We start from the raw sequence: 11,780 nt of genomic DNA, 5'->3' as shown, positions 1-11,780 counted from the left end.
CCTCCTCATCATAATTTCATCTATTTTGGTAAAGGTGGCACAGAAGTGAGCAGGCCAGGGCTGTGACTCATGCCTGAGGGTCACCAGCTCCGCAGCACACCCCGCAACTGGTTTTCAGACCGGGGCTGTAATGCTGGGTGCTCAACGAGAGATAGGGCACAAAACAAGGAAAGGGAGGGTGGGGACACTGTGGGGAGGAGATGTGCAGTGCTCGGATCATGTCTGGGAAACTAAGGGAAATATATTGTAAAGAGAATTAAAGCAAAAGTTGTAGGGCAATAGGAATAGAAGACACCTCGGGAATGATAAAATATGGCAAACAGATGCCCGCTTAAGGTGATACAAGTACTCAATGGGTCAAGGATGCTAGTGCACAGATCAGCTGTTCGTTGTTAAAGAAGAGCTGGTTAGGGATGTGTAATCAATGCCAGCTCCAGCTGTAGTGACCATGAAGTGGCGGAGGAGGATCCTAGCGAGGAAAAAAAGGAGCAGAGCACACCTCCTGGACTTCAGGTGAGCAGACTGAAGTTTATTCAGGAAAGAGGTAGTAGGATCCCACATGAGGCAGCTCTAAAGCACAAAGTAGCTCAGAAAACCTGCAGACCTTTAAGGACAGATTTCTCCATGCACAACAGAAGTCCATCCCCATTCTCAGGAAAACAAGTAGGTATACGTCCATCTCCATTCTCCGGAAAACAAAAGTATATCAGAAGACTGGCTAACCAGGGAACTCATAGCAGAGCTACAATGTAAAAAGGCAACATGAGGATATACCAAGCAAAGACAGGCTACAAAGAAAGAATGTAAACTGCTGCCTGGTCATGTAAGCATGGTGTTAGGAAAACTAAAGCTTAGCTGGAGTTTATGCTTGTAAAGGACGTTGAGGATGACACAAAGACCAAGAACTTCCACCTCCACATTAATAGTAAAAACATGAATACAAAAAAAATGGGCCTGTTGCTGAACAGGCCTGGTGACCTAGTGATAGAAGATGTAGATAAGGCTGAGGTTACCACTGCTTTCTTTGCTTCCGCCTTCACTAACCAGGTCTTTCCCACCTCTGTGTTCAGAGAGCAAACTCAAGGAAGGAATCTGCCTCACCTGCAGGTGAGGACTGAGTCAGGATTTACTTGGGAGCACTTGACCTGTAAGAGTCCATGGAACCCTATGGGCTGTACTCAAGAATGCTGAGAGAACCAGCATCCTTGAAAGTCTTTTATCTTTTTTGGAAAGTCATGGAGATGAAGAGAGGTTCCCAATCACTGAAAAAAAGTCAAACGTTGCACCAATCTTCAAAAGATGCCACAAGATCCATAGGAAAATTGTGGAAGTTTTATCATAGTCCTTCATGGGGCTGAGGGAGAAATTTATGTGGTCTCTCCTTTCTTCTTCCCTGTGGAGGAAAACCACAACCTGACATAAAGGACAGACATTCAGAGAATCATTAGGATTAAGGACTTGTCTAAGAAATAAACAAAGATAACACCATTTCTTCCAACATGCACTTTTTTTTTTTTATTTTTTATTTTTTTTAAGACATGAGAGGGTAAATTTAGAAAAATGCTGTTGCAGTTTGAGTTGAACCTCACAGTCATAAGCCTATGATCACAGTGTATTTACAGTAGCTATTGGACATCTGCAAAGACAGGAAAAAGTGCAAGGGCATGAAATGAGGAAATGGATGAGTGATGGATGGATAGGGAGATTTTGCTTAGAAAAACAAACTTGGCAAGGAAGGTACATTTGTGTCAGTGCACAAAAGGCATGCACAAGAAAAAATACTGAATAAGCATATTAGCAGAAGCCTGAAACAGGTCTACTAGAGAGGGGAAGACCTGGGATGCCATTTTGAGCAAGACATCTTTAACGTTGTGAGAATACCAGCTGAGCATTTGAGTTGACCTGGGAGCAGTAGAGCAATTAGAAAAATAAAATGAACTCTCCAAACAAACAGGGGTGGTGTGACAAAATGGTTTGAACACTGTGGGTGTAATACAGAACATCAAAAACATTGATCGCTAGTAACTTCAGTACTCTGAGGTTTCAAGTTTGCTGCACACTATGCTCTCTCCCTGAAAAACTCTTCTTTTCCAGTACTACAGTGTGGATCCATTTTACCTACTCAATAATTGTGTAAGGCTATTCTTTCAAAGTAATCAATACATTTAGTCATAAAATGCAAACCGTTTTCTTGCACAACGTTCTTTTATACTGAAAGCATAAAGATACAAAAGCAGACAATTCAAGTCTTTCCCAGCTTGGGCCCGCCTACAGTTTCTCTGTTGAACAGATGTTTATTTAGTACACTAGCTATTCTGTAAATGTTTCAAATGTGTATGTGTGGGTGTTTTGTGTTTGTTTTTTTTAAAGCCTTACAGAAAAAGCACATCCTACAGAAATCTATGCCAGCACCTTAGCTCATAACAGTGAAAACTGCTGTGCTGAATCAATGACCTCCTGAAGCTGTTTCTCTCTTTGCAATCAGGCTCACAATGCATACTACTACTTATGTAAGGGAAGGAAGCATAATAAGTTGTGAAATACAATCCTCTGCCACCATGAAAACTGTCAAGAGAAGTCTTCAGCTCTAGATCTCTAAACTGAATATGATTTAAAAATAAAAATAAAATTAACTTCTGTGCTATGTTTGAGCTGTTTACATGCATTTGAATTGTGCTTACAAATGAGTCCTCTGGTTTTGCAACACCTCTACAGCCCATTTCAAATTAGATATTTATTTTAAAAGAAGACTACTTAAATCTTCATTATTCTGTGCATTCAATTCCTATTTCCTTAATTTATACATTTGTGTGTATACACACATGAAGAGAAAAAAATAACCAGTAACTCTCACTTACCTATCTGTGAAAGCCTTGTGCAACTTCCAACACCAAACATAAGGTAAGAAAATTTGACATGTGGAATGGGTTAGAGTCAAACTCCATTACCCTCTCCAACACATTACCTGCTCTTTCCAGCACTGCCTATTCACCCACAGTTTGTTAATAGCTGCTTAAGACACTTCTGTGTCAGCTTTCAGACAGATCTCTGTGAACCCTATTCTCAAGCAGTAATATGGCCCTTGCTCAGCTATAGAGAAAATCCAGCTTGATGCTGGTTCAGTGGCAGAGAAAATCCACATATCATCACAGTAACATGGCACAAAAGAACTGATCTAGAATAAAAATCACTCTGTCAGTTCAAATTTGTCCCAGTCATTTTGATGGAATATCTTTGTACTTGCAAACCTTTCCACCCGAGAGGGTATTGTCTGTTCTCATGCAGCCAGTCAAAATCACAAATCCAGCACGAACTTTGTAGTGCTTGCTCTGCTAATTCAACAGCAATGTGATCGGGTGCCCAGGACTGGCCTATCTTTTAGGTAATCTAATAATGCAGGAATCTGGCACTAAAAGTCATTGAAGCTTGACCAAAGAGGAAGCCACTATCAGGAGAAAAGAGCAACAACTGTTTATGTCTGTTACAATTTTGATAAACAATCTCAAAAAATCATTACCATGGAAACGTTCATTTTCTAGAAGATCCAGAGTTACTAACTTACGTGTATGATGTCCTGCAACATCAAATATGGACAATATTATAATTAGAAAAGGACAGATATGCCAGATTAGGCAGTCTGTTCACTTGCATATTGCCCAGCCTGGTAAACATAACCACTACAGAGCACTATGTTGTCTTCATAACACTTTTTTAAAGGAAGTGATACTGCTCCTGTGAGGATTTTACATGACCTTTCAAAAATATAGCAGAAATGTTTTTTCACTGATAGCTTCAGATTCACAAATTGGATATAAAAGTTTTACTCAGCACATACAAAAAGAGGTATCTCCCTCCAGTGAATGTCTGTGGAGATATCCATAGAAGAGTTTTTTCTTAATAGCACTTTAAAAAAGCAAAGAAATAAAAAAAAAAGAGCACATCATACCCACAAACCAGGAAGAACATCCAGCAAAAACCAAGTAATTCTTTGCATTAGATGTTGTTTAGCCTTGCATGAACCATATAAACAAACAAAAAAAATCTGAAAACTAGCAAATCAGAGCAAGTACATGCCTCTACTGCACTCAACCAATGTCCCTAGCCAACAAAATATTTTCTCTGTTTCTGTTGAAGATACCTATAAAAAAATCACTAAATGGAGACAAACCTTATTTGTAAATTATTTACTTCAACTCTCTAAATAGAAGGTGATCTCAACTTTGCAAACTTTTGGGGACACAATATTTTCATAAAGGCCATTCGAAACCTCATGTGACAGAGTGGGTAAAGAAATGGGTTCAGAGAGGAATTGAGCCATAAAAGCCAAAAGGTAATTTCATACAGGGTTCTATGAATGCACCGACCTTGGCAGGCCCCACGAATAATCATTAGTAAGGTATATGGTGCCCAGCAAATGGCAAAGACACAAACAATTATGGCAAGCGACTTTGCAATTTTTTTGTCTCTTTGCAGTTTTGACCCAGCATTTGTGCGGAAAGAAGCAGAGAAGTCCTTTTTGAGAGGCGTGGGACTCATTGGTGGTGGAGATGGGCAGGTAGAAACCAGTGATGGTCTCAACGACCTCGTTAATGATGAAACACTGTCCTCCACTTCCAACGAAGATGACACATCAGGCCTTGGCAAGAAGCAAGATCTCCAGGACGAGCTGCTGCTCCTTGGAGCCTCAGAGTCCTGAATGCTGCCGCGCCTCTGGCGCCTCTGGATGTTGTGGAAGATGTGCACGTTGAAATAGGTGACTGAGAGCAGCGGCACAAAGAACTCCAGGGTGGATGCACAAAGGAGGAAGTACCAGTTGTCGAAGAACTCAGCGTGGCACTGCCCTTCCTGCACCGTGCTGTAGCCAGACACACGTTCCCACAAGAGAATTGCTGGGCAGTAGAGGAGGAAGGCAAAGACCCAGATGGCCACCATCTTGACAACAGGGTTGGACATTATTCCCCGCTGGACTCTGTAAGATACCTGTGAGAAAAGGACCTGTCACTTACTCAGGTAACATTTTGGAACAACTATCTCAAAAAAATAAGCAATCAAATCAGATGTAATATTTGTTCTGCAGTTTCCCAGACACATAGAGCATCTTCACTTTTGTAAGGTCCTAAAAACACTACTAATCTTGCTCATCAAATACTGCAATTCTGTAATTAATTTTAATACTTAGGATTGGAAAGGACCGGAAATTACGATGGCTAAACTACCATTCTAGGGGTACAGAGACATGGCTTGTTTTCATCACCACCACAGTCAGACAGTAATAAGGAATCAGTTTATGATTCATGAAATGCATGCTCAGGCTTCGAGGAGAGTCAAAGCAGCTGTTGGACTTCTTTCCTGCACGGGCAAAAGTAGAAGACTTCTGCATTTGACAGGATGCTATGAGAGACTGCAAACACTAGACAGTATATTTTTAAATATTATTTCCTCTTGCCGTAATAGAACAATCTATCCCAGACATATGCTTTAACATCCCTTATTTTATTGAAACATTCTGTTTTAACACTCACTTTACCTCGTAAACAGCTCGTTGTATTACTGCAGACGTTGATGTTTTTATGTCTACCCAGACTGCATTAATTTATTTTACTCTCTAGCTGTAAAAATCTTTGAAAAGATATTAGGAGCTAAAGTCATATCATCCAAAGTTAGGAAATATGAGTTAAAACCACCATTTTAACAGCCTGGACAGTATGTAAAATACATAATTCTAGCTCTTGGACCCCTGCATCTTTCAACACTCAAGATGATCACTTAATGAGAAGTTGGTCAATTTTATTTATGCCATACTGTTCAACGTTTCTCATCCCAGGCTTTACTGAGACCCAGAAGTACTATCTTCCTCACCAACTTCCTATGCTGTTTTTTGGTGTAGTAACTGCATGTTACACAATTATTAATAAATGGTATCTTCATTAATTTTCACATATGACCTGAGGGGCATTGTTGTTCCTATTTTATCATGAGTAACAGAGTAATGACACAGTTTTACAAGCATTATTTTAGAATCTCAAACATCTGGGCCTGATATTTCAGACTCCTTTACATCTTAAAACATCAGCTTAGAGTACCACTCCAGTTCCCTTCATCTGCAGTAATGAATTTGCAGCCTTCTGCAAGACCACAAGCATCTCAATTTAGTAGTCAGAAAACAGGAAGCTCAGTGCAGCTTCACAAAAACTCAAGTCTGAAATGACTTGCATCTGACCACAAGCTAGTCCTGCAGCAGAGGTGGATCCTAAGTCCATGAGGACACATGATATTTTTTCTTTTGGATAAAAAATTACACATTTCTGGACTTACTCCATTCTAATTATCTAGAGAGAAAAAAAAAAAACAAACAACAACAGAAGGTGATCATGTAAGAACATGGGGCCCAGCTGGGTTGCAGAAGCCTTTTTAATTTACTTTTCTCACATCCTGAGCTCTACGACTTCATTAATATTTTTCAACACTGCAATTCCATAAATACAGAGTTTTTCATACTTTATTATTCAGCTTTAAAAACAAACAACAAGAGAAACACAACAACAACCAGCCCTAAAACCGCAACACCGAGGAAGAAGAGAAAGAGATAAGGCATTGTATCAGCACGTCCCAAACAAGAACCTCCCAATCTAACACACAGCTCACATCCCTCGAGCTAGTAGGCTCATCAAAAGCAAAGGATATCGATTGTCTTCCATGTGGACCAACCACCAGGTAAAGCTTAGAAATTGTGGGTATTAATATTTAGTAGATATCTTTAGAAGCAGAAGAATGATAACACTCACGAAACACCTCTCCCCTCTCTGCACGTTTTGATCCCTTCTTTTTACTTCAAGCGACGTTTCCATTCAGCTGCCTGTTGGCAGCACGTGTCAGTCACCCCCCTGGGGAAACAGATCCTCACCTATTCTGCAGTCAGTCAACCCCATGTCTCTCTCCATACCCTCTTCTCCTTTTAAGTATTTGTCACAACCCTAAGTGCCTCCTTGACTCAAACTAGTTTTCGTTACCACTCTTTTAATGACCAAAGACCAGGTCACCCTTACTCCCACTGCCTCTTTCCCACCTTGACCTCCCCACCTCCCTTTGTAGTGCAATTAGATAGTTTCTAATCCAGGCAGAAGGAGGGAAACACTGAAATTGTGAGCAAGGAAATCCCCTGTCTCTAAATCCCAAGGCCACGGCACATACAGCTAGGTAAATGGAAGGAAACATCTTACTTCCAGTATACTTTCTTGAGAAATACCTTGCACAGAAAAAATCTCCAAAGAACATAGCTGCCCACATCTGCCAAATCTTTATGAAATCTTTGCAAACTTTGCATACTTAGGTAAATTCTCAGAGGCTAAGAAAAAGCATATCTACAGCAACCTTTCTGCCAGAGTTTAAGTATCTATTACAATGTACTCAAGCATCAGAGTTTCTCCAGAATAAAATGGTAGGAAAATGAAGGACTACTTAACTTCTAGTGTTTTTTGTGAGTACTCTGAGTTTTATATAAATCTCAAAATATATAAAGAAGGAATTAGAAATGTTCTTACAGCCTTTGTAACTGACAGGAAACGGTCGTAGCTGATAAGGACAATGTTAAACACTGAAGCTGTGCACATGAGATAGTCCATAGCTAGCCAGAGCTTGCAAAGGCCTCTTCCAAAGTACCAGGTCCCTGTCAGGGCATAAGGGATGTACAGTGGTATGCAGAATGCACCTGTAGAAATAAAGGAAACACATGCATCAGTCAGCACAATGCAAACATAGAAACGTTCCTGTGGTATCTAACAAAAAAGTGATGCTGACTGGAACTGCTAGGTGGAAGGCTTCGTATTCTCATGCAATCAATGAACTTTCTATATTAAGCTACTGACATTAAAATAAAGACAAAAGAAACCTTTTCCCCTCTACTATAATTTACTTTTTTCCAAAAATATGGTCTAACTGCCATGCTTCTATCCTCTTAGAAGCACTATATGATATCCAAAAATGCTCCAGAAGTAAGTTTTATAGAAACACAATATGAATTTCAAATTAATCTTTCAAAATGTATAATCAGAACGTTAACAAAACTGCAAGGTTTTATTATGTACATCCTGTTTTACATTTCCTTTTGTCATAATATCATCATAACCACTTTTCAGTGGTGAACTGACAGGGTATTATCTGTGGGAACACATCAAGCAGTGGGAACATACATAAGTGACCATGATTACCCAAAATTGGGCTGTTAAATCCAAATGTCATGAAACTGCCAGTATGATTTCATTGTAACAATATTCTAGGTGATTTTACTACACACAGAGTCACAGGGCACACTTGCAAGGCTGAAGAGCTAACAGTGTACTTTGGTATGTCAGATAAATGCAGCAAACCATAAGAATGAACAGCATCAAGGCTGCAATTAAATGCCTCTACAGAGCAACTAATACCTGCTCCTTGGAACAAAAGGTTACATCATGTACTTTAACATTCACAGGAGAAAAAAAAAAAAAAAAAAAGAAAAGAAAAAAATCAATTTTAGAATTACTTTATAATAGTCTATGATGCTGTGACTGGTACTGAAGAGTATCTTGAGAGTTTCCATTTCCCTAAAAATCTTGAGAAGAATACCTGTTGTTCTCCCTCTCTACCATGATTCAAGAGACCTCTGTACGCTATAGATCCAGAAGTATAGAGATGAGGCAGAAATTGTCGAAGGTCAAAAATCAGATAGAATGCATATATTAGAAGTAAAAAGCAAAGGACTCTGCAAGCTTAAAAACACGCTTTTAGCAGTTAGGATCTAGTAGAAACTAAAGATAATCTATGCATATCCTGACTCTAAATTGTGTAGCTACAGAACTACAAGTCAGCGTGATGCTTAAGTATGCAAAGCTTTTAACCAAGTTTTGAATGAAAAACTCGACAAATGTCATCAAACACAAAATTATGGAAGTTAGGCAATGCCAAATAAGCTGTACTTTTTTCCTACTTCAAACTTCTCAACTAGAAGACAGTACTTGTTTAACATGGTGCTAGACTATGAGCAGGATGACAGAATGCCATCAATTGTTGTTTTTTTTTTTTTTGTTGTTGGTTTGTTTGTTTTGTTTTGTTTTCCCACTGCTGGGGTTTTTCGTTTGTTTTGTTTTCTTGTTTTTCTTCTCCTGTGTACCATAAGGCACCCTGTACTGTAGGGAGGGAACTGTTGTCATTGACAAAGGTCCAGGTTGCAGGGCACTGGCTGGCAGAATAGGGTTTGAGAGCTACAGGCAAGAATCAAACATCCCAGACTGGGGGACATGATGGGCTCAAGGTGACATCTGCAGGACTCTTAGCCCTGGGGATGATCTGAATTTTGGTACAGCTGCAATGAGGTGTTTTCTCTCAGAAGCACCTGTCTGGGTGTTCAGACTGCTGCAGCTTCTGTGCAGAGGCTCATGCTATTTGAGTGAGACTAGTGGGTGACCAGAGGGGTGCCTCAAAAAGATTAGGCGTGCATCCAGACCGCAGGCAGCAAGAGCTCTGCAGCACAACAAGGCAGTTACAAGCTGGAAGAAGTCATCATCCTTATGGGGGAAGGGATCAAAATATCATACAGAATAAAAACAGTTTCAGAAGTTGTTGTTGTTGTTGTGATGTGGCAATTCAGAATATGGACTTCAGGAAAGAGCCACCCTTCTTCATAAGCGTTCATCTGCATACACAGTAATTTAAGCAAGATTTTTGCCAGAGCCATTCAACAGTTCAGAGCATTTCAATACATCAATCTCCAATTGCACATCACACTGTTTTAATTGTGTTTTTTCTCCAAACAAGTTTCAGACTTGTATTCCTATGTATAAATGGACATGTATATTATTAAACTTCTTAGGAATTGTTTGATTTGCTATTTTTATTTACCTGGCACATATTCCTAAGGTGACTGTAGATAGCACAATGTTCTACAAAATGTTTAAAAATATTATGCATCACTGTTTAGTTGCAAACCTGAGGTTATTATCTGTATTGTGCTACAGTAGATTGAAATGGAAGATATCAACAACATAAGCAAGATGCACCAGATACTGTAAACCGTATGTAATTTGGCTTTCTAGACTTTAGTCAACTTACTACAAAAAAACTCCCACTCTTTCTTAGTGAATGTTGATTCACACACAGAAGTATTTTTTTCTTGAAGCAAAAACATTAACATCTACTTGCATGACAAAGGACCTATTTCCTATGATAATGTGTTTCTGAAAGATAAGCGACGTTACCAGTATTTATACGAGAAATGATGCATTATGTATCTCATATTTTGAGACATAATAGGCTGCTAAAACACTTAACACAGTTTCTACCATTCCTTACCCTTCCCCATGGCACACGATTGGGAAATATTTCTACAAGAAACCACACACCAAAATAAGGCCCCCTTGCACCTCTTAACATTACTAGAAAGTAAATACTACAGGTCTCCAGCATTGCAACTTACCCACTGCAAAGTCAGAAATAGCAAGATTGAGAAAGAAATAGTTGCTCCGATGCCTGAGATTTCTGTCCATGATGAAAGCAAGGATCACCAGGACGTTTCCAAGGACTGTGACCAGAGCTAGCAGCACCATAAGCAGAGCCAGGAGTACCAAGACGCCCATGGAAAATTCTGAGGTCTCCGGCTGTGGGGATGAAGTCCCGTTACATGGTACCATTATGTTCCCATCAGCTTCAGCAGTGCTGTTGTGCATGTTGTATATCCAGGTCAGTTCAGTCCAGAAAAAAACTTTTGTAATCCAAAAAGTTGAGATTCATAAGTAGTATTAACAACTGAGACCAAAAAGACAAGCATCCAAAAAAAAAAAAAAAAGAGTCAAAAGGAAAAAATTAAAAGGTTCTGATGCCAGATAAATCTATTTTTGTAAGATATTTAAATTTTAATAAATACCAACACATCTGCAACCATGTGTATCTGTAGAGGAGTTACCAGGAAAAAAACATGCAGTATTTTCAAGCTCATATTTTAAAATGTAAGTTCTTCTTTATGCAACCTGATAATTATCTGGGGTGGTCATGAGGGCTGATTCAAGATTTTCTCTCTCCTTCCTCTCCCTCTTCCTCCCACCCTTCTTCTCAGAAACGTTTTTCTTGTTAGGATTATGGATCTCAACTTTTTCTGGAAAATGTTTCTTGGTTTTGGTTACATATCCTCATGGGAATTTAATCTATGTTACGCTACCAATTTCATACTTGCTTATCTCTTGTAATCATATTTCGGTAAGCTTACGGTCCTTCTGCATTGCGTTGTATGTTTTTGCTGACCAAAGGCGTAGAGGGCTTTGTTGCTGTTGCTGTTCCTCTTTCTGTGGAGCATAGGGCTAAAAATTGGTACTCTGTGAGTAAGCATATGCCTACTTACTTAGCAGAGCAATCAATCAGTAATGGCCTAATCCTCAGAAATCAGGTTTTTAAAACTCATAGCAGCCTGAGTGACACAGGCTGCTACCATCCCAGAACCAAGGAATGAAATACTGACTCCCTGGGTGTGAATGAGAGCTTTGCAATTAACTTTAATAGGACTAGGCTTTTCTTTCCACGCTGGTGGGAGGAATTGTGAGTCTTCCACAAGTGTGTGTATTTTTGTATGAGTAATGAAGCCACTTGCAGAGAGCTGAGTATTCCACCGTTGTAAAAATTCAATCATTTTTATTATAGGTTCTAAAAACACTTTGGTGTCTAATTTTAGATACTTAAATTTGAAAAATGTTGGCCGTCATGTCTGTGCTTCTGTTGTGGGAACAAATTCATTAGCATTCTCAAAGTGTTTTTAC

General features: G+C 39.3%; 1 protein-coding gene across 1 annotated transcript; it reads right to left on the bottom strand.

Moving 5' to 3' along the window:
• Positions 1–1,497: 1,497 nt before the first annotated feature.
• Positions 1,498–11,467, bottom strand: LOC121066550 (histamine H3 receptor-like). Its single transcript, XM_040550189.1, has 3 exons — positions 10,451–11,467; positions 7,542–7,708; positions 1,498–4,980 (listed from the first exon to the last, which is right to left on the bottom strand). The coding sequence occupies exons 1-3, from the start codon at positions 10,698–10,700 to the stop codon at positions 4,198–4,200; spliced, it is 1,200 nt and encodes a 399-aa protein (XP_040406123.1). The 5' UTR covers positions 10,701–11,467; the 3' UTR covers positions 1,498–4,197.
• Between the last annotated feature and the right edge of the window lie 313 nt (positions 11,468–11,780).

This window comes from Cygnus olor, chromosome 2, assembly GCF_009769625.2.
Source record: "Cygnus olor isolate bCygOlo1 chromosome 2, bCygOlo1.pri.v2, whole genome shotgun sequence".
Classification (NCBI taxonomy): Eukaryota; Metazoa; Chordata; class Aves; order Anseriformes; family Anatidae; genus Cygnus; species Cygnus olor.
This window is presented reverse-complemented; position numbering and strand designations above follow the sequence as displayed.